A 23,188-nucleotide genomic window follows, 5' to 3' on the forward strand; every position below is an offset into this window, starting at 1 on the left:
CTCTGCACAGCATAAGCGCTCCAGCGTGGCTATAGAAGCAGCGTGGCTCAGTGGAAAGAGCCCGGGCTTTGGAGTCGGAGGTCATGGGTTCGAATCCCGCCTCCGCCACATATCGACTGTGTGACCTTGGGCAAGTCACTTAACTTCTCTGAGCCTCAGTTCCCTCATCCGGAAAATGGGGATTAAGACTGTGAGCCCCCCGTGGGACAACCTGCTCACCTTGTATCCTCCCACCACTTAAAACAATGCTTTGCAAATAGTAAGTGCTTAACAAATGCCAAAAGTATTATTATTATTATTATTAAATACGATTGAATGAATGAGTGAATGAATGCAGAGCCGTGTACTAAGAGCTCATGAATGAATGACCGCCGCCATGTTGGCGTCTCCTACAGCTCGGGCTCGGGCCCTGGACCCGCGAAGGAGGGACCCGGGACCCCAGTGCGGAGGGAGGAGGAGGGCCACGGAGAAGCCCCCCGATTGGGGGTGAAGGGGCGCCCCCAAAACAGCCCCGACCCCCGACCGATCGCCCGGCCGGCCCACTTACGGTGCCCGAGGCCTTCATCCTGCACCAGCCTCGCTCGCGGCGCCCGCGGAAGCTTACTGCTTCTGGATTCCTAATTTCGGGTTGGTGGGAGATGCCTAAATCTCAGGAGTTCTAGGTGATTCAGGAAGAGCAGTCTGCGAGACTACTTTTTTATGGTATTAATTAAGTGTTTACTAGGCTCCAGGTACTCTATTAAATGCTGGTGTAGATACAATCTAATCAGGTTGGACACAGTCCATTCCCCGTATGAAGCTCACTGTCTTACTCTCCATTTTACAGTTGAGGTAACTGAGTCACAGGGAAGTGAAGTAACTTGTCAAAGGCCAAACAGCAGACAAAGGCAGAGGAAGGATTAGAACCCGGATCCTTTTGACTCCCAGGCCAATGGAAGAAACAGCTGGGACAAAGAGGAGTAGGTTGGGGGGACGGGGAGGAGACGATTCAGAGGAGAAACTTGGGGAGAGGAAGAAGAGGAAGATGGGGGTTAGTGGAAGAAATGGAATGGAGAAGGAAACTGGGAGGTGGAAGAGGAAACTAAAGGTTGGTGGAGGAAGCTGGGGGCTAGAAGAGGAAACTAGGTGATGGAGGAGGAAGTTGGGGGTTGGAGGCAGGGGCGGCTGGAGGTTGGAGGAGGAAGCTGGAGGTTGGAGGAGGGAACTGAGGGTTGCAGGAGGAAACTGGGAGTTGGAGGAGGAGGTGGTAGCTGGGTGGGGGGGGAAGGAAAAGGGGAAGAGGCAGAGTACAGCAGAGTAAATTGGAGACAATCCTTTCCTTCAATGAAATCAGTACCGGTTGCCAGTCACCCTCAGGAGTCACATATCACACATTCCAACCTAAAGGAGGAGGTCTGAACAAATATGAAACATTATTTTCTGATCATTCTTTGGAAGACTAGAATTTTCAGAGTGAAAGAGGACACTTTATCCTCGGTGAGTAGCTTTTTTCTGTGATATTTGTTAAGCACTTTCTACATGCCAGGCACTGTGCTAAGCTCTGGTGTAGATACAAGCCAATCAGTTTGGACACAGCCCACGTCCCACATGGGGCTCACGTTCTTCATCCCCAGTTTGTAGATGAGACAACCTGAGGCACAGAGATGTGAACTGACTTGCCCAAGGTCACACTGCAGACATGTGATGGCGCCAAGGACTAGAATCCCGGTCCTTCTAATCTAAGCCCCAGGCTCTATCAATTAGGCCATGCTGCTTCTCAGCTTTCCTCAGGCCATGCTCCCCAAAGCGGCCTTCATGTCCCTGTTCTTCAGGCTGTAGATGAGGGGATTCAGGACAGGGGGCACCACGGCGTAAAACAAGGACACCAGCAGGTCCAGCGTCGAGGGAAACTTTGAAGGAGGGTTCAGATACTCATAGCTGCTCATGGAGAGAAATATGATGACGACGACAAGGTGAGGCAGGCCGGTGGAGAAGGCTTTGACCCGGCCATCGACTGATGGCATATTCAGCAGGGCCCGGAAAGTGTGAACATAAGAGACGCCAATGAATGTAAAGCAGATTAAAGACAACAGGGTAAGGAATGTGCAGATCCCCACTTCCTGCAGCATGCCCTCAGAGCCAGAGAGTTTCATGTGCTGGGGAATGTCACAGAAGATCTGGTGGACACCAATACCGCCACAGAAAGGTAGAGAGGAGATTGTGGCCGAGTGCATGATGCCAGAGAGGCCCCCGATCAGCCAGGAAGTGGCGGCTGTCTTCCAACAAGCCCTTGGGTTCATGATGACCTCATAGCGCAGGGGGCAGCAGATGGCCACATAGTGGTCATACGACAACGCCAAGGAGGGTTCTCTCTGACGATACAAATGAGATAAAGAAAAACACCTGAAGGACACAGCCCAGGAAAGATACGGATCTACGGTAGGTCAGGGAGTTGAGGATTGAGTTGGGGATGGTGACGAAGATGAGGCAGAGGTCGAGGATGGACAGGTTCCTGAGGAAGAAGTACATGGGGGTGTGGAAGTACCGATCGAGGGTGGTGATGGCATCGAGGAGGAGATCCCCCATCAGGGCCGCTAGGTAGACCAGGAAAAACAGCGTGGTGTGGACCAGCTGCAGCTTCTGGACCGCCGAGAACCCCAGCAGGAAGAGTTCCATCACCGTGGTGCAGTTTGACATGTCCTTTCTGGAGGTGAAAGATAATGAATATAAAAATACTGAGATGGTGTTGTTACTCTCTGTCTCTCACTATTTTAGTCCAAACTTCGCTCTGCTGCCCAGATCATTTTTCTACAAAACTATTCAGTCCAAGCTTATCCACTTCTCAAGGACCTCCAGTGGTTTCCCATCTTCCTCCCCATCAAAAGGAAACCCCCTTACAACTGACTTTAAAGCACTCATATCCCCTTTTCTCCTCCTACCTTACCTCACTGCTCTCCCATAATAATGATAATTAATAATTACGGCATTTGTTGAGCACTTACTGTGTTCCAGGTATTGTACTACGCACTGGGGTGGATACAAGCAAATTGGGTTAGACACAGTCCCTATGATATATGGGACTCACAGTCTCAATCCACATTTTACAGATGAGGTAACTGAGGCATGAAGAAGTTAAGTGACATATCCAAGGTCACACAGCAAACAAGTGGCAGAGCCAGGGTTAGAACTGATGACCTTCTGACTCCCAGGCCAGTGCTCTTTCTCCATGCTGTTTCCCATTTCAGCCTAGCCCATACACTTCTCTAACACCAACCTACTCACTCTACCTAGATCTCGTCTATTTCACCACCGGCCCCTTTTCCACATCCTTCCTCTGGCCTGGAACTCTTTCTCCTTACAAATGCACTGGACCACCACTATCACCACCTTCAAAGCCTCATCTTCCCCAAGAGGCCTTCCCTGATTGAGTCCTCTTTTCCCCGGCTCCTTCTCCCTTCTGCATCAGCTATGCACCTGGATCTGTGACCTTTGAAGCTGATATCCAAATCTACATCTCCTCCCATTATCTCTCTCCCCCTCTCCAGGCTCATATCTCCTCCTGCCTTCGAGACTTCTCCGTTGCTCCCCGTGGTTTCGAGGGCAACTCTCGGGTTCTTACCCTTTCCGGGTCTTCGGACATCTCCGGACGTGGCCCGCGCGTTCATACCAGGAAGAGTCAGCCAGAGGTTCAAAGCTTGGTTGCCGTTTATTTGCTATCAGCGGTTACATGGTTGAAAGAGAGAGAGAGAGAGCGAGCGAGAGAGAGAGAGAGAGAGAGAGAGAGCGAAAGAGAGACGGAGAGAGGCGCCTGTGCTCCCCCTTGTCTTGTTCGTCTCTTATACCCCCCGTTGCCCGGGGGCAGGGTTTTCTCAGGCCATGTAGCACACACCGCCCTCCAGCCACTAGCCTAACAAAAGCTCTGTCCAGTCACGAAGCGTTTGCTCTGGCTCCCCCCCAGCCACCCGTTGCCAACCATCGCTGGCTGCGGATATGGCCTTGAGGTTGCCTCCGAGCCTTGCAGGTGCAAGCTTGTTTTTCTTGCCCTGGTCTCTTTATCTCCTGTTGTTGAGTCTGTTTGGCCTTGAGCCGTTGGGTACGGTTTGTGTGCACATACTGCCTGTCTCATCGCCTTCCCCCGCTCCCTACGTGTCCCCCTCCCGTTATGGCGGGGACCGCTAAGGGCATCCGCGCAATGGGAGCATCTCGACCTTAATCTCGCGGACCACCCGGGCAACTATGCAGCAAAAGAGACGAAGGAGGCACGGGAGGCACATGAGCAAAAGCAAAACCCCCCTTTGATCCTTCCGAGGCCCATGGCCACCGGGAGGGTCACATACGACCCTCCTCAGGATAACAAAGGTCTTCCGCAAAGCCGGCGCCTAAAGTAAAGGATAAGGAAAAGACAAAAACATCCAGGCAAAAAGAAAAGATAGAAAAATCCAACAGAAAAACTCAAGCACAACTGAGCACACACAACAATCCCCCTCCTCAGCGAAACACCGCGTCCAGACGGCGCTGCATGTCCGTGACTTCAGCTTTGGACAGGCGTGTGGTCGGGGTTTGTAGAAGCATCAGGGTAGATGAAGCACATCAGAGGCAGGCCTTCAGGAGCTGAAAAACACACCGCAGGAAAAAACCAAACCAGCGGTAAGACACACAAATAAGCAACCAGACAAATCTCACGGGACCGAGGCCCATCCGGTAGAAGTTCGACGCAGCCGTAAAGCTGGGACAGCAAGTGGCTCAGAATCCTGAGAGTAAGCAGAAACCGATGGGGGAGTACCATCAGGAGGCGAAGCATCAAAAACGGCTGGCTTCACCTGGGAGTGGTTGATCCATGAGGGGCGCTCAGCAACACGAACTGCAGAAAAGGAAGATAAGAGAACCTGGTAGGGTCCCTCCCAGGATGGCTTAAGTGAACCGTTGCCGACCATGCGCTTAACCCAAACCCAATCTCCAGCGATGAACGGATGCAGATGATCGGTGAGAGGGATGCGCTGATGAAGGATTCCAGCATCCTGCAGCTCAGCTAGAATTCCCTGGAGAGACAAAACATAGGCTCGCAGGGCATCATCGCCCTGGTATGGTGAATGTAAAGAACATACAATTCCAAGTGGTCGATTCATTCATTCATTCATTCAATCGTATTTATTGAGTGCTTACTGCGTTCAGAGCACTGTACTAAGCGCTTGGGAAGTCCAAGTTGGCAACATATAGAGACAGGTCGATAAATGTCAGATAGAACAGACTCAGTAAAATGTGATCCTTGATCAGAATCAATAACAGCAGGTCGCCCAAACCTGGGAATGACTTCCTGCTAGAGACATTTCACCACCGTAAGAGCAGTTGCTCAGGAGGAAGGGAAAACCCCCATCCACCTAGTCGGGTGATCAACAATGACTAGTAAATATCGGAAACGACCAGCCCTCGGAAGTGTCACAAAATCAACCTGCAAACCCTCAAAAGGGGAATAGACCCAAGGGCGTCCCCCCAAGGGAACCCGATGACCAGGGTGAACATTGAAGCTCTGGCAAGTAGCACAACTGGCTGTAACACGTTAGGCAACAGGATGGACACTTGGGGCAAACCAAACTCGAAGAACTGTGGCTGCCAAGGCATCTGCACCAAAGTGAGTCTCCCGGTGAAGACCCAGACAAACTGGTCGCGGTGCAGCAACGGGCAAAATAAGGCGTCCATCAGGGACCCAAAAGAGTCTGTCCCGTTCTAGTGACTCATATTGCCGAGGCCACTCAGCTCTTTCCTTATCAGTAATCAGGGAGGGCAACAGAGTGCCAGGCATAGACGTGGGGGCCAGGGTCATAACAGGAGCTGCACATACAAGGGGGACATACCGAGCTGCCCAACGAGAGGCCTTGTCAGCTCGGCGATTGCCCAAACTCGGGGAATCACTTCCTCGGGTGTGGGCATGCACATGCACGACAGCCACCTCGGCTGGGAGCAAGAGGGCCTGTAATAGGCGTTCTATACGATCCCCATTAGCAACCTGACGACCCGCTGAAGTGAGGAACCCCCGACTTTGCCACAGGGTACCTGAAGCATGACAGACCCCAAAGGCATACTTAGAGTCTGTATAGATGGTCACACGCTTCCCTTTACCGAGTAACAATGCCTGTGTAAGGGCTTCAAGCTCAGCTGCCTGCGCACTGCAAGAAGCTGGGAGTGAGCCAGTCCACAGCACAGAGGTTAGGGTAACAACAGCAGCGCCGGTGAGGCGCACCCCTTGGTCCATAAAGGAGGATCCATCTGTAAACAAAGTTAGATCAGAAGAGGACAAAGGCTCATCGCGAAGGTCAGATCGAGGAGCGACAGTTTCCCGAACTACTTCGTCTCAAAAAGGGGTCTGGTTAACAACCCAAATTTTGGAATCCAAGCTCGACAAAACCCAGCCGCACCAAGAAAACCTTCAGGGCCCGCTTAGTAGTGGGCGAGGCATGCATTGAATAAGGCTTGCTCACTTGGGGGCGATTGCTCTTTCTCCCGCCCGCAACATGAACCCAAGATATTTTACCTGGGGCTGACACCACTGCAGTTTCTCGTGACTAACTTTAAGACCAAGCTGATGCAAACATGCTAGGACCTGGAGGGAACCTGACCAACACAGATCCTCCGTGTCCCCAGCAATAAGGATACCATCCACATACTGGAACATATTGATCCCTTTGGGTAATTTGAGGGGAGATAAGGCTCTGCACAATTCTCTCGAAAAGATAGGGAGTGGACAAAACCCTGGGGAAGCCTCGTCCAGGTTAGTTGACGACCTTCCCAGGTAAAGGCAAAAGAGGTACTGGCTCTCACAGGACACCGGGATAGTAAAGAAAGCACCAGTTAGATCAATCCAAGTAAAACAGGTTGCTTCGGGGCTCACGGAACTAACTACTGCCGTAGGACTAGGAACCACAGCATTCATAGGCAAAACGTAAGAGTTAATTGCACGCAAGTCCTGGACTAACCGATAAGACAGAGGGGAGCCCAGTTTTCGCACAGGCAACACAGGAGTATTACAGAAAGACCGACATTCGACTAAAATTCCCTCGTGTCTCTTCTCTTTCTCCTTCATACACACTTACTCTAACCTTCATACACATACAATTTCCTTCAGAGGCAATCTCTCCACCCATCATTCGCCCTTATGGGACACCTGCTTCGCAGGGTGTAGATGCCTCAGCAGACAATTTCCTTCACCTGCAATCGCTTCACCTTCTCTTTTCTTTCTCCTTTTCCCTCCTTCTTCCTTTATACACATACAATTCTTTCAACCATCATCTCTTCTCTCTCACTAAGACGAGTGAAAAAGTCATCAGAGGTTTCCCGTTCCCTCTGGATCATCCCGTGGGAGGAGTCCCAATTAGGGGGTTTATGGCCCAATTATTGGATGGCTGCCATGATAGTCTCTCTGGCCCTTGAAAGGCTGCACGGAGGATACCGTGTATAAGGAAGTCCACGTCCTTTAGCTCCCCCGGGTGGGAGTCTTCATAGGCCGTCATCTGTTCCCCAATAACGTCCCACCGCTCCTCCGTGATCCCGGAACCAAATATCCACGGGGAGGTCATAGTTATCTTCCCTATAAATTCCCTTATTGTTTTCAGCTCAATCTGCACCCCCTTACTTCTCAATACCTTGTAACAGTGCCGGGTGTACAATTCCTTATCTTCTGGCTTATATATGGGCAACGATCGTGCCGTCCCCATCTTCCCACCTGACCTTTAGCTACCTGGCCTACGGGGCACTCTCCCTGGCCTTCCCAAATGGGGGTATCCGAGCCCCACGTTGGGCGCCACTCGTTGCTCCCCGTGGTTTCGGGGGCAACTCTCGGGTTCTTACCCTATCCGGGTCTTCGGACATCTCCGGACGTGGCCCGCACGTTCATACCAGGAAGAGTCAGCCAGAGGTTCAAAGCTTGGTTGCCGTTTATTTGCTATCAGCGGTTACATGGTTGAAAGAGAGAGAGAGAGAGCGAGCGAGAGAGAGAGAGAGAGAGAGAGAGCGAAAGAGAGAGAGAGAGAGAGAGAGAGAGAGAGAGAGAGAGAGAGAGAGACGGAGAGAGGCGCCTGTGCTCCCCCTTGTCTTGTTCGTTTCTTATACCCCCCGTTGCCCGGGGGCAGGGTTTTCTCAGGCCATGTAGCACACACCGCCCTCCAGCCACTAGCCTAACAACAGCTCTGTCCAGTCACGAAGCGTTTGCTCTGGCTCCCCCCCCAGCCACCCGTTGCCAACCATCGCTGGCTGCGGATATGGCCTTGAGGCTGCCTCCGAGCCTTGCAGGTGCAAGCTTGTTTTTCTTGCCCTGGTCTCTTTATCTCCTGTTGTTGAGTCTGTTTGGCCTTGAGCCGTTGGGTACGGTTTGTGTGCACATACTGCCTGTCTCATCGCCTTCCCCAGCTCCCTACGCTTCTCTATTTGGATGTCCTCCTGTCACCTCAAACTTAACATGTCCAACACAGAGCTCCTTATTTTCCCACCTGAACTCTGTCCTCTCCCTGACTCTTCCATCACTGTAGATGGCACCACCGTCCTTCCCGTTTCACAACGCCATAACTTTGGCATTATCCTTGACTCCGCTCTCTCATTCAACCCACATATTCGATTCGTCAAAAAATCCTGTTTGTCCCACCTTCACAATATCATTAAAATCTGCCCTTTCTTTTCCATCCAAACTGCTACCACGTTCATTCATTCATTCAATCGTATTTATTGAGCACTTACTGTGTGCAGAGCACTGTACTAAGCGCTTGGGAAGTACAAGTTGACAACATATAGAGATGGTCCCTACCTAACAATGGGGTCACAGTCTAGAAGACAACAAAACAAAACATGTGGACAAGTGTCAAGTCATCAGAATAAATAAAAATAAAGTTAGATGCACATCATTAAGAAAATAAATAGAATAGTAAATATGTACCACGTTAATGCAATCACTCAACCTATCCTGCCTAGATTACTGCATCAGCCTCCTTGCTGACCGCCCAACCTGTCTCTCACCACTCTGGTCCACACTTCATACCACTCCCCGAACTATCTTTCTACAGAAAAACTCAGGACATCTCACCCCCCCTCCTCAAAAATCTTCAGTGGTTTCCTATCCACCTCTATATCAAAGAAAAAAAAATCCTCACCATTTGCTTTAAAGCACTCCATCACCTCGTTCCCTCCTACCTTATCTCACTTCTCTCCTTCTACAATCCAGCCCGCACATTTTGCTCCTCGGTGCTAACCTTCTCATTGTGATTTGATCTCACTTGTCTCACTGCAAACCCCTGGCCCATGTCCTGTTTCTATCCTGGAATGCCCTCCCTCCTCTAATCTGACAGACAATTACTCTCCCACCCTTCAAGGCCTTATTGAAAGTACGTCTATTCCAAGAGGACATCCCAGGCTAAGCCCCGTTTTCCTTATCTCTCACTCCATTTTTAAATCATCATAACTTGCTTTCTTTGCTCTTCCTTCCTTCTCCCAGCCCCACAGCACTTATGTATATATTTATATTTTCGTTTCTTTGTATTGATGTTTATCTTCCCGCCTCTAGACTGTGCTCTCATTGTGGACAGGGGTTGTCATTGTTTATTGTAGCATTGTTCTTCCCCAAGGGCTTAGTACAGTGCTCTACACAAAATAAGCACTTAAGAAATATGATTGAATGAATGAATAAATGATTCAGTCGACCAACTCTGTTGTACTCTCCCAAGTGCTTAGTTCAGAGTTCTGCACACAGTAAATTCTCAATGAACACCATTGATTGATTGATTAAGTAGTGCTAAACTGAAAGAGAAAAGGAACTGGAGAAGCAGCAGAAGCAGCAGCAAAAGAAACTTGAGTGCCTAACTTGACTGCCTGTGAACCCCATATGGGACAGGGACCATGTCTAACCCAATTATCTTGTATCTACTCAAGTGCTTACCATAGTGCTTGGTACCTAGTAAATGTTTAATAAATACCACAATTATTATTATTCACAAGAGGGTACAAAAATCAATTCAGGACATAGGCTCTCAGGCTCGCACATATCTTCTGAAGCTCAATTCACCTCCTCTGAGAGATTTGGCTAGATAACGATTGGTCAGAAAGATTCCTCCTCCAAAGATGCAGCATGGCCTACTGGAAAGTCAGAGAACTTGGGTTCTATTCCCAACTCGGCCATTTACTTGCCATGTGACCTTGGGCAAGTCGCTTCACTTTGATGGACCTCAGTTTTCTCAGCTATGAAATGAGGATTCAATACCTGTTCTCCCTCCCACATAGACTCTGAGCCCCACGTGGAACAGGGACTGTGTCCAAAATGATAAACATGTATCTACTCCAGCACGTAGAACAGTGTTTGAAGACTTAGTAAGTAAGCACTTAACAAATTCCACAAAAAGAACCTCTCCCCACCCCATGCAATCTGAGAGAAGCTTTACCACGACACAGGTGCTGATATTGGCTTAATGGGGGTGACCCAGTGGCAGGATGACTGGAAACTCAGCCAATCATAGACCAGATCCTAGCTCTGCTCTGGACACTCAGGAAAGTCACCTGTTGCCTCAGTTTCTTCCTTTGGGAAAAAGCTTGACTGGGGAAGAAGGATAGAAGGCAGATCACTTGGGAAACATGTGACAGGGAAGTTCCCCCCACATCCGTTATCAATGAACAAATAAACATATCCCTTCAAAGCCCTACTGAGAGCTCACCTCCTCCAGGAGGCCTTCCCAGACTGAGCTCCCTCCTTCCTCTCTCCCTCCTCCCCCTTCCCCCCGCCTTACCTCCTTCCCCTCCCCACAGCACATGTATACATGTATATATGTTTGTACGTATTTATTACTCTATTAATTTTATTTGTATATATTTATTCTATTTATTTTATTTTGTTAATATGTTTTGTTTTGTTATCTGTCCCCCTTCTAGACTGTGAACCCGCTGTTGAGTAGGGACCGTCTCTATATGTTGCCAACTTGTGCTTCCCAAGCGCTTAGTACAGTGCTCTGCACACAGTAAACACTCAATAAATACGATTGAATGAATGAATAAATTAATGTAGTAAGCACTCTGTACAATGCAACAGAATTAGCTGACACGCTCCCTGTCCATAATGAGCTAACAGTCCAGATGACTGTACTAAGCACTTGGGAGACCACAATGTAACAGAATTGGTAGACACGTTGCTGCTCACAATGAGCTTACAGTCTAGAGGGAGAGATAATGATGATAATAACTGCGGTATTTATTAAGTGCTCACTTTGTTCCAAGCACTATTCTAAGCGCTGGGGTGGATACAAGTAAATCAGTTTGGACACAGTCCCTGTCTCACATGGGACTCACAGTCTTAATGCTTATTTTGCAGACGAGGTAACTGAGGCCACAACTTGAGATTTCCTTTCTTCCAATGTGAAACTACTCGCTATACCTCGATCTCAGGGAATCAGCGTGGCTCAGTGGCAAGAGCATGAGCTTTGAAATCTGAGGTCAGGGGTTCAATTCCCGGCTCCACGAATTGTCAGCTGTGTGACCTTGGGCAAATCACTTAACTTCTCTGTGCCTCAGTTACCTCATCTGTAAAATGGGGATTAAGACGGTAAACCCCCCATGGGACAACGTGATCACCTTGTAACCTCCCCAGTGCTTAGAACAGTGCTCTGCACATATTAAACGCTTAATAAATGTCATTATTATTATTATTATTATTATTATTATTATTATTATTATTATTATCTCATCTGTTTCACCGCCAACCTCTTGCCTCTGGCATGGAATGCCCTCCCTCGTCATAGCTGACAATCACCATCCTGACACTTTCAAAGCATCATTGGCGGCACATCTCCTCCTAGTGGCCTTCCCTGTCTAAGCCCGCATTTCCTCTTCTCCAAAACCCTTCTACGTCACCCTTGCCATGTACTAAGAGCTGGGTCGATACAAGGTTGGACACAGTCCCTGTCCCATATGGGGCTCACATTCTTAATCCTGATTTTACTGATGAGGGAACTGAGACCCACAGAAGTGAAGTGATTTGCCCAAGGTCACACAGCAGACAAGCGGCAGTGCTGGGATTAGAACCCAGGTCTTTCTGACTACCAGGTCCAGGCTGTAACCACTAGACCACACTGCTCACTGCTTCTACTGATTGAGAGGGATCTCCTCGGCTTGGCCTGGGGCAGGGCCATAATAGGGAGACAATAACGCCATTGTGATCCTTGAATGTATTGGTAAAAGACAGACGAATTTGTATCTCTTATCTTTTAGACTGTGAACCCTGGCTGGGTCAGGAAATGAACCTCATTTATTCTTTCATATCTAACCCAGTCCCCTCTCAGAGTAACGCCTGGAGAGTTCCCAATAATCTACCGGTCTCAAATGCAGGAGGGAGAGTCAGGCAGAGGCATATCAATTCCATTCCTAGATTGACCAGTGGCTAGAGAGTGGAAGGCAATCTGCTATAAGTCAAAACTCACCTGTGCTGGGCAGCAGAAGATCCCCTTCTATTCTGTATCTACACTCACTCCCTTGGTGAACGTATTCGCTCCTACGGCTTCAACTATCATCTCTACGCTGATGGCACCCAAATATACATCTCTGCCCCCGCTCTCTCTCCCTCCCTTCAGGTTCGGGTCTCCTCCTGCATTCAGGACATCTCCATCTTGATGGCTGCCCGCCATCTAAAACTCAATATGTCCAAGACTGAACTCCTTATCTTACCTCCCAAACCCTGCCCTCTCCCTGACATTCCTGTCACTGTAGATGGTTCTACTATCCTTCCCGTCTCACAAACCTGCAACCTTGACTCTTCCCTCTCGTTCACCCCTCACATCCAATCCGTCTCCACAACCTGCCGGTCTCAACTCCGCAACATCGCCAAGATCCACCCTTTCCTCTCCATCCAAACCGCTACCTTGCTGGTTCAATCTCTCGTGCTATCCCGACTGGATTACTGCATCAGCCTCCTCTCTGTTCTTCCAACCTCCTGTCTTTCCCCACTTCAGTCTATATTTCACGCCGCTGCCCGGATCATCTCTGTGCAGAAACGCTCTGGGTATGTTACTCCCCTCCTCAAAAATCTCCAGTGGATACCAGTCAACCTATGCATAAAGCAAAAACTCCTCACTCTCGGTTTCAAGGTTCTCCATCACCTCGCCCCCTCCTACCTCACCTCTTTTATCTCCTTCTACATCCCAGCCCACACCCTCCACTCCTCTACCGCTAACCTCCTCACAGTGCCTCGTTCTTGCCTGTCCCGCCGTCGACCTCCAGCCCACGTCCTCCCACTGGCCTCGAATGCCCTCCCTCCGCACATCCGCCAAGCTAGCTCTCTTCCTCCCTTCAAAGCCCTACTGAGAGCTCACCTCCTCCAGGAGGCCTTCCCAGACTGAGCCCCCTTTTCCCTCTGCCCCTCCCCATTCCCCCGCCCTGTCTTCTTTCCCTCCCCACAGCACCTGTATATGTTTGTACAGATTTATTACTCTATTTATTTTACTTGTACATATTTACTATTCTATTTATTTTGTCAATGATGTGCATCTAGCTTTACTTCTATTTATTCTGATGACTTGACACCTGATCATATGTTTTGTTTTGTTGTCTGTCTCCCCCTTCTAGACTGTGATCCCGTTGTTGGGTAGGGATCATTTCTATATGTTGCCAACTTGTACTTCTCAAGCGCTTAGTACAGTGTTCTGCACACAGTAAGTGCTCAATAAATACAATTGAATGAATCAGAGAGAATCAAGGGCAAAAACTCAAGTTTACCGTATGGAAGGAGGGAATGGTAAACTACTTCTGTATTGTTACCAAGAAAACACTACGGCTACACTACCAGAATGATTGCAGATGGCGGTGGGTCATTTTGGGAGAGATGTGTCCATGGCGTTGTTATGGGTTGAAGATGACTCGACAGTATAAAACAACACAATCTACCCCAGATCTTAGCTCTGTTCTTGGCACACAGAAAGTGCTTAATACGCTCTCGTAGCAGTATTACTAACAAGGGGAAGGAGTGTACTCTACTGGACAGAGCACAGACCTGGAACTCAGAGGACGTAGGTTCTTTTAATTAGGGTATTTGTTAAGTCACTTACAATGTGTCAAGCACTGTTCTAAGCTCTGGGGTAGGTACAAATTAATCAGGTGGAACAGAGCCCCATCCCACACCGGGCTCCCACTCTACGTAGGATGGGGAGCAAGTATTGAGTCCCCATTTTACAGATGAGGCAACCGAGGCACCGTCATATTAAGTGACTTGCCCAAAGTCATACAGCAAACAAGGGTGGAGCCAGGATTAGAACTCAGGTTCCCTGACTCCCAAGTCCGGGATCCTTGCACATTTGGGTGGAAAATCCATCCCTTTGGCTTGGTCTCCAAGTCCTCTCAGTAATCTCCTACAACAACCCAGCATGCACACTACTTTTCTCTAATGCTAACTCTCTGATTATACTTCGATCTCGTCTGTCTCCCTGCCCACCTCTCGTCCACATCCCGCCTCTGGCCTGGAACGCCCTTCCTCCTCATATCCGACAGACAATGACACTCCTCTCTTACAAAGCCTTATCGAAGGCACATCCCCTCCAAGAGGCCTTCCTTTCCTCTTCTCTCACTCCCTTCTGCATCATCCTGATTTGCTCCCTTCATTCATCCACCTCCCTGCCCCACAACATTTATGTACATATCTGGAATTTATGCATTTATTTATATGAATGTCGGCTCTGTCTCCCCCTCTAGACTGTAAGCTCGTTGAGGGCAGGGAACATGTCTTTTACATTGTTATCTCATCCTCTCCTAAGCACTGAGTACAGTGCATTGCATGCAGTAACCACTAAATGAATACAATTGACTAACTGACTATCTGACTCAGGTTTGGGAGCACTGATGCCCACCTGCCTGAGCATTATGATTCCATCTACCATATCTACTTTTTCTCACATATGGTTCCCGCATGATCTTCCCTTGCAGTTTAAGACTGAATCCAGTCGGCACTGAGAAATTGAACCTCTGTGATGAAATTCATTCTCCTGCGTCTGACAAATGACCTCTCCTTGTAATTTTGCCTTTTCTCCTTTTTTCTCTTCGCCTACCTGCTGAGCATTACTGGAAATCTGACCCTCATCACCCTCACCCTCCTGGTCCCTCACCTTCACATTCTCACTGCGTAATTCATTGCTCCTGGAAATCTATGTCTGCATTTCTGTCTGCATTGTCTAAATTTAGAAATTTCTGTCTGCATTCCCAAATCGTTTTTGAGCATTTTGACAGGAATCAAAATCATCTCCTATATTTGTTGTACAACCCAAATAATCTTCTACATCCTACTGCGGGTGTCAGAGTTCTGGCTTGCATGTCCTATGACCGTTATTTGGTCATCTGAAGACCTTTACACTACACAACCATCATGACCCCCATAGTCGGTACACTGATCATCCTCTGCTGCTACTTGGAAGGCTACCTGACTCTCCTTTTGCCCTGCAGCTGGATTCCTTTACCACCAATAACATACATCATTTCAGGTGTGACACTGTCCCCTTGCTGCAGATCTCTTTCTTGGACACACTATCTCTGGAGGTGCTGACATTTTATTCTGCCGTGGTCAGGCTGCTATCACTCTATCATTAGTGATCCTGTCCTACGTATACATCATTAAGACCATTTTGAAAATTCCCTCCACCCAGCAGAAGAAAAAGTCCTTTTTCACCTGTTCTTCCCACATGGTGGTTGTCTCCATGTCCTATGGCAGTTGTATCTTCATTTACAGCAATCCTTCTAACAGGGAGGTGACAACAACCCAGACGGTGGCTGTTCTCAATACGTTTGTGACCCCAATTCTCAATCCCTTCATTTACACATTGAGGAACACGCAGGTAAAGCAAGCATTCACAAACATGGCCTGAGAAGTCTTTTCATCCCAGAAATGAAAGGTCTCATTGACCCTCAAGTGAACCCCTAATGGATAAACCCAATGAATTAATCCATCCACCGATCAAACAATCTACCGGTGGTACTTACTGAGCACTTTCTGGGTGCAGAGCATTGTATTACGTGCTTCGGAGAGTACATACAACAAAGTTGGTAGATACGTTCCCTGCCCACAATGAGGTTACAGTCTAAAAGGAGGAGACAGAGTGTGATATGAATAAGTACATTATGGTTGTGTCCATAAGAGCTGTGGGACTGAGGGAGGGGTGAATAAAGTATGCAAATCCCAGGCCAAGGGAGTGGGAGAAGAGGAAGTGTGAGGGCTTAGTTGGGGAAGGCCCCTCAACAATCAATGGTAATTTGTAGGGGGGTTTGCCATGTTCAGCACTTAGTAAAAAGTAAACACTCAATAAATACCATTGATTGATTGATTGACTGAATCAGAGCATAGTAATGAGAGCCTAGGAGTAGTATACCAAAGTAAGTATATAAAATACCTGCCCTCAAGTAGTTTACAATCTGCAGGGCGGAGGCGGGCAGGAAAATTAATTACAGGTCACAGAATCAGCCAACCATAAGGATATTTGCATAAATGTTGTGGGGGTGGATGGTAAATACCTAAGTTCTTAGAGGGTAGAGGTGATGCAGAAAGGAGGGAAAATAGGATGGGGAGATGAGAGATTCATCAGGGAAGGCTTCTTGGATGAAATGTAATCTTAGTGGGATTTCAGGGGAAGCGGAGTAATGCAGATTGTTGGACTTCCCTTCTAGACTGTAAGCTTGTTGTGAGCAGGGAAGATGTTTCCCAACTCTGCACAAAGTGCTCAATTAATACCATCGATTGATTGATTGATTGATTGATGTGAAGGAGGAGTTAGTTTCAGGCAATGGGGAGGGAGTGAGCAAGGGGGTTAACTGCAGGAAAAATGAGGTCCAGGCACAGTAAGTAGGTGGGTGTTGGAGTAGTGGTGCATTCAGGTTGTAGTGGGAGAGGAGGGAAAATAGGTAATGGGAGAGAGTGGACTGAGTGCCTACAAGTATGTCCATGATTTCCCCTGTATTGTACTGTACCATCGTGCCTCCTTATTCTTTTCTCTCTGGTCAATAATTATATATGTTATCTATAAATTATGTATTTCATGTCTTATATACTTTAACTTATTTATTTATTTATATTAACGTCTATCTCCCCCTCCAAACTATAAGCTCGCTGTGAGCAGGGAATATGTCTGCCAACTCTACATTGTCCTCTGCCAAGCACTTAGTACAGTCTAGCACTTAGAACACTGCCTGGCACATAGTAAGCACTTAACAAATACTATCATCATCATCATTGTAATATAAACAAAAAGCAGACATATTCCCTGCCGACAGTGAACCTAGCACAGTGTTCTGCACACAGTAAGCACTCAATAAACATGATTGATAGTATCAGGAAGCATTTTCAATCAATCAGTTTTAATGGTATTTGTTAACTATTACTACTACAAATAATAATGATGATTATGGTTATTGTTAAACGTTTACTCCTTGCCAGGCACTGTACTAAGCTCTGGGGTAAATGCAAATTAATTGGATTGGGCACAGTCCCTGTCCCATGTGGATCTCAGTCTTAATCCCCATTTGTTGTCTCAGATGAGACAACTGAGGCAAAGAGAAGTTAAGTGACTTGCACAAGGTCACGAGCAGCCGTCAAGTGGCAGAGCCAGGATTAAAACCCAGATCTTCTGAGTCCCAGGTCCATGCTCTTTCCATTAGGTGACACTCCTCCTCAAACATTTTCAATCAATCAATCATTCAATGATATTTATTGAGTGTTTTTGGTGGACAGAGCACTGTACTAAGCATTTGGGAAAATACAATGCAACAGAGTTGGTAGACACCAATCCCTAGCCTCAAGAATCTTATAGGCAAGAGGGACTTTTCTCTGCATTCCTATCCAATTTGGGGGTCTTCAAGGAATTACCGCAATCTATCTTATCATGCATATAAGCACAAGGACTGACCAAGTACAATCCACATTGGCACGGTCATTCAAACAGCCAACTCCATTGGAGACCACCCACAAGGGCTTTGAAAAAGGGGGACGTGGTATGGCAAAGCTGAGGAGGGGAATGTTTCAGATGGTTTTCGATCTGCAGATAGGTTTTCTCACTGCTGCCTTCACATCCTGGTTCCTCAGGCTGTAGATGAAGGGGTTCAGAGTGGAAGGCACCACGGTGAAGAAGAGGGACCCTACCTGGTCAAGAAAAGACGGGGGCTTGGCAATGGACGTGGAATATTCTAACAGGGATGTGGAGACGAATAAAGTCACGATGGAGAGGTGGCACAGGGAGGTGGAGAAGGCTTAGCCTGGCCTGCTGTGGACCGCATCCTCAACACAGCCGAGAAGATGCATATGTAAGATAGAGGTATGGAGGAAAAGCAGCCCGACCCCATAGGCATGTTGAAAGTAATGACTCCCAGCTCACTGTGGAAACCCCCGGAGCAGGAGAGTCTCAGGAGAGGAAGGATGTCACAGAATAATTGATTAATAACTTCGGACCCACAGAAGGGTGTGGAGAAGGACACAGCCTTGTTCAGGAGTCCGTTGAGAACACCGCTGAGCCAGGAGGAAGCCACCATCTTCCCACAAGCCCTTGGATTTATGATAATGTCATAGCTCAAGGGGTGCAAATGTCTACGCAGCGGTGGTGGGACATTGCCGTGAGCAAGGCCATTTCAGAATTGGCAGCAAATCCGAAGAAAAACTCCTGGAGGACGCAGCCAGGGAAAGAGATGGATCTGTTGTTGGTCAGAGAATTCGGGATGGACATGGGGACAATGTTGGAGATGAGGCAGAGGTCGAGATGGACAGGTTCCTTAGGAAGAAGTACATGGTGGTGTGGAGGAGCTCTCAAGGATGGTGAGAGTGACAATGAGGAGATTCCCTGTCAGGACCGCCGGATAGAACAGGAGGAACAGAGCGGTGTGGAGCAGCTGCAGCTCCCGATCCTCTGAGAGCCCCAGGATGAGGAATTCTATCACTGCCGTACCATTGCCCATGACTTTAAGGTGATGCTCTGTTTTCTTGGAGGAGGGAGGAGAATCAGACATCAGTAGGAAAGAGCGCAGACATGGGAGTCGGAGGACCTGCGTTCTATTACTGTAGCTGCCTGTTGCCTGAAGCCTCTGGGCCCCAGTTTCGTCATCTTTAAAATGGGGATCTGATAGTTCGTCTCCCCCGCCCTTAGGCTGTGAACCCCATGGGGGATGGAGACTGTGTCTGACCTAATATCTTGTATTTATCCCAAGGCTTAATATAGTCCTCAACAAATACCCCAATTATTATTTATTACCATTAGGAGATGAGTATAATATCATATGAAACTGATGTTCCTGATGGCCCTTCTGCTGACCACTTTCTATTGATCCTCAACTGTGCTGACCTCTTGCTTCACCCCACCTCCCCCACTCACCAACGTGGACACATATTCGATCTCAACATCGCTAAGCACTGTAAAATCTCACCAACTCTCAAATCCCTCTATGTGACCACAACCTCTTCACTTGCCACCTCTCCTACATTCATTCATTCATTCATTCATTCATTCATTCAATCATATTTATTGAGCGCTTACTGTGTGCAGAGCACTGTACTAAGAGCTTGGGAAATACAAGTTGGCAACATACAGAGACGGTCCCTACGCAACAGTGGGCTACACTCCTCCCCCTCATAAATCTGTGCTATTCCTTCACAGAGACCGCCAATATTTTGACCCCATCCAATTTCCTCAACTCATCATGCCCCACTTAGACTTCATACCGCAACTACCCTCCCTTGTTGACGAAATAGACGCTCTCAACACGATCCTCCCTGTGGAACTCAGTTCACTTGCTCCCCTATCCCTTTGTTGTTCTAACCCACAGCCCTGGATCACCTGCACAATCTGCCTGATTCACTCTTGTGTTCAGGCCGTTGTTGGTGGAAATACAAATATCAGGTTGACTTCGTCCAGTTCAAGTTTATCCTTGCATGCTTTAACTCTGCTCTCTCCTCTGCCCAGCAGAATTATTTCTCTACCCTCACTGGCACTCTTGCTCATCATCCTCGCCAGTTCCAGACATTTAACACTCTCCTCAAGCCCCCTATCCCTCTGCCTTGCCCATCCCTTTCCCCTAATGACCTGGCCTCCTACTTTATTTAAATAATTGACACTGTCAGACGTGAGCTTCCTAAAATCTGCCCTGCCCCTCTTCAGTCCCTCCCTCTTCCGGCCCCCTCTTCAACTTTCCCATCCTTCCCAGCAGTATCTCTAGAGGAGATCTGCCTCCTCTCAAAAGCCACCCCCTCTACATGCGCATCCAACCACATTCCTTCATACCTTATCAAACATCTTGCCCCTCCCGTCTTCCTTAACAGCCATCCTTAACAGTTTGCTCTCCATTGGCTTCTTCCCCACTGCTTTCAAACATGCCCATGTCTCCCCAATCCTAAAAAAAACCCTCCCTTGACACCACGGCTCCCTCCAGGCTTTTCCCCATCTCCCTCACACAATTTCTGTCTAAACTTCTTGAGTGAGTTAACTACACCCGCTGTTTTAAATTCCTCTCCTCCAGTTGTCTCCTTGATCCTCTCCAATCTATCTTACACCCCCTCACTACACAGAAATAGCCTTCTCAAAGGTTATCGATGATCTCCTTCTTGCTACATCCAACGGCCTCTACTCCATTCTAATCCTCCTAGATCTCTCATACGTTTCCAAACGCATGGACTACCCCCTTCTCCTGGAAACGTTATCCAGCCATGCCTTCATCGATTCTGTCCTCTCCTTGTTTTTCTCATCTCTCTGGCCATTCATTCTCAGTCTCCTTCACGGGCTCCTCCTTAGTGTGTTTCCACTAAGTCATGCTGCTTCTCTACTACTCCTACTAATAATAATAGGAGTGATATTAGTAATAATAGCAGTAGTAATAGTAGTAACCATGGTAGCAGCAGTAGAAATAGCAATAGTAGTTATAATAATAGTAACAATAGTAGTAATAGTAGCAGCAAAAGTAATATTAGCAGTAGTCATGATAGTCATAGTAATCAATCAATGGTATTGATTGAGCGCTTCTGCATAACCCACTGTACTAAGTGCTTGGAAAAGGACAATGTAATAGTAGTAGTAATGTTGGTGATAGAAGTAGTAGCAGTAGTAGTAATGGTGATAATAATAATTGTGGTATTTGTTAAGACCTTACTATGTGCCAAACACTGTAGTAAAATACAAGGTGATCAGGTTCCACATGGGGCTCACAGTCTAAGTAGGAAGGAAAACAGGTACTGAATCCCCATTTGGCAGATGAGGTAATTGAGGCACAGAGAAGTGAAGTGACCTGCCCGAAGTCACACAGCAGGCTAGTGGCAGAGCAGGGATTAGAGTGCAGTTCCTCCGATTTGTAGACCAGTGCTCTTTCCACAGCACCACGCTGCTTCCTGATGCTTCATTCCTCTCCTTAGTCTCCCAGACTCCACCTCACTTCGACCTCCTAGCTGTAAATTCCTTGAGGGGAGGAATCAGCCCTATCAACTCTGTTAAATTGTGCTTGCCCAAAAACGTAACACGGTGCTCTGCACATAGTAAGTGCTCAATGAATATCATTGATTGATTACTACGACTATCATCGTAAGTGATTAATAAATACTATAGTCATGATTATAATAACTATCTTGTTCTGAAAGGCAGAAAGAGAGAAATGAACAGAGGAAGAGGTTGAAAGGGAAAAGGAGAATTGAGAAAGTGAGAGAGAGAAATGCAGAGACAAACAGAGTGAGAGGGGTCAGAAGAGAGGTAAGCAGGACAGAAAGAAGAAGGGGAGAGAGAAAGTATCTGTATTGCCACTGCTGAGCCCACTGGAACTAATCGGGTGTCTATTTTATGTTCTTTGGGATTCTCAGAAGAGTATCTCTAAAGACATCTTGGTAATAAAACATAATGAGTCACCCTTTCAATTTTGAGTCCTTTATACCCTTGAAGACCTAGCAAGTCGGAATTCGGGGTCTAGGATATTTCACTTTCTCCTAGGGATTGAGCAGGACGGTGATCTGCCCATCATGGTCTCCGCAGCATAATCAAACTGAGTGTACCTGGGTGGGCCCCTCCCTGCCCCCATTTTATGAACGGAGAAACGGAGGTGGGGAGAGGGGCGATGATGGGGTCTGAGCGTCTGAGCGTCTGTGGTGTTCATTTGGGAACCGGTGTGTGGTGGGGGAGGGAGAAACAGCCTAAGGGCTGGAGGAGTTGCGGGGGGTTCGCTTTGCGGAGGTCCTCAACCCTCATCCAATCACTGGCATTTATTGAGTGCTTACAACGTGCACAGCACTGTTCTAAGCACTGGGGTTTTATCAGATTGGACACCGTCCCTGTCCTACATGGGGCGTCCAGTCAAAATTGGAGACTGATCGTTCAATTGATTGACTGCATGAGTGCAAGCAATAATAATCAAGCAGAAACTCCTGACCACTGGCTTTAAGGCACTCAATTAGCTCTTTCCTCTCGCTTTAAGCTCTCTCCTCTCCCACAATACCCCAGCATACACACTTCATTCCTCTCATGCCACTCTGCCATCAATCCCTTGCTTTCCCCCTCCCTGGATGTGTCCACCATCACATCCGGCAGACCATTACTCTACGCATCAAGATCTTTCTAGAATCGCGTCTCCATCAAGAGATCTTCCCAGATTATTCTTTCATCTCCCCACCGTATTTCCTCCCCAGTGAACACAGTTTCTCTTACACACCACATTACACTTTTGGACACATCTTTGTCCTCCCTGGCTTCCTCTTAGTTTTAATTATTTTAATGTCTATCTCCCACGCTAGATTGTAAGCTACTTGAAGGAAGGGATTAATGTCTCCTAACTCTATTGTACGATCACAAGCACTTAGGACAGTAATCTGTACAGAGCATGTGCCTGGTAAATATCATCTATTTACTTATTGTTATGGCTATGTCAGTTCCAAGCAATTTTGTGAGGTACCCTCTCCAAATTCTCCTCACAAGGGATGGTGTTGGGCACAGAGAAGGAGGGAGGGAGGGGGAGAAAGAGAGAGAGAAATGGAGAGAGAGATAGTTATGCTCTATCATAACCCAGCCCACACCCTTTGCACCTCTATGTCAGCCTCTTCACTGTACCTCGATCCCATCTATCTAGCCTCCGACCTCTCACCCACGTCTTGCCTCTTGCCTGGAACGCCCTCCCTCTCCTTATTCGACAGACGATTGCTCTTCCCACCTTCAAAGCCTTACTGAAGGCACAACTCCTCCGAGAGACCTTCCCTGACTAAGTCCTCGTT

General features: G+C 47.8%; 1 protein-coding gene and 1 pseudogene across 1 annotated transcript; both read right to left on the minus strand.

Moving 5' to 3' along the window:
• Nucleotides 1-389: 389 nt before the first annotated feature.
• Nucleotides 390-16,941, minus strand: LOC119921283 (olfactory receptor 14A16-like). The gene is made up of 7 exons (XM_038741591.1): nt 16,903-16,941; nt 16,365-16,386; nt 15,795-15,894; nt 2,525-2,683; nt 1,866-2,268; nt 548-617; nt 390-409 (listed from the first exon to the last, which is right to left on the minus strand). Exons 1-7 carry the CDS (start codon nt 16,939-16,941, stop codon nt 390-392), a joined length of 813 nt encoding a protein of 270 aa, XP_038597519.1.
• Nucleotides 16,942-17,986: 1,045 nt separating this feature from the next.
• Nucleotides 17,987-18,912, minus strand: LOC119921251 (annotated as a pseudogene).
• Between the last annotated feature and the right edge of the window lie 4,276 nt (nt 18,913-23,188).

The sequence above is a fragment of the Tachyglossus aculeatus genome (assembly GCF_015852505.1).
Source record: "Tachyglossus aculeatus isolate mTacAcu1 chromosome 12 unlocalized genomic scaffold, mTacAcu1.pri SUPER_6_unloc_2, whole genome shotgun sequence".
Taxonomy (NCBI): Eukaryota; Metazoa; Chordata; class Mammalia; order Monotremata; family Tachyglossidae; genus Tachyglossus; species Tachyglossus aculeatus.

Coding starts and splice junctions, on each gene's coding strand:
- LOC119921283 (XM_038741591.1), bottom strand. CDS start 16,941: ATGGTACAGTACAATACAGGGGAAATCATGGACATACTT. Junction 2,269..2,524: donor GCCATCACCACCCTCGATCG/GTACTTCCACAC, acceptor CATGAACCCAAG/GGCTTGTTGGAAGACAGCCG. Junction 410..547: donor GGATGAAGGCCTCGGGCACC/GTAAGTGGGCCG, acceptor TCGCGGGTCCAG/GGCCCGAGCCCGAGCTGTAG.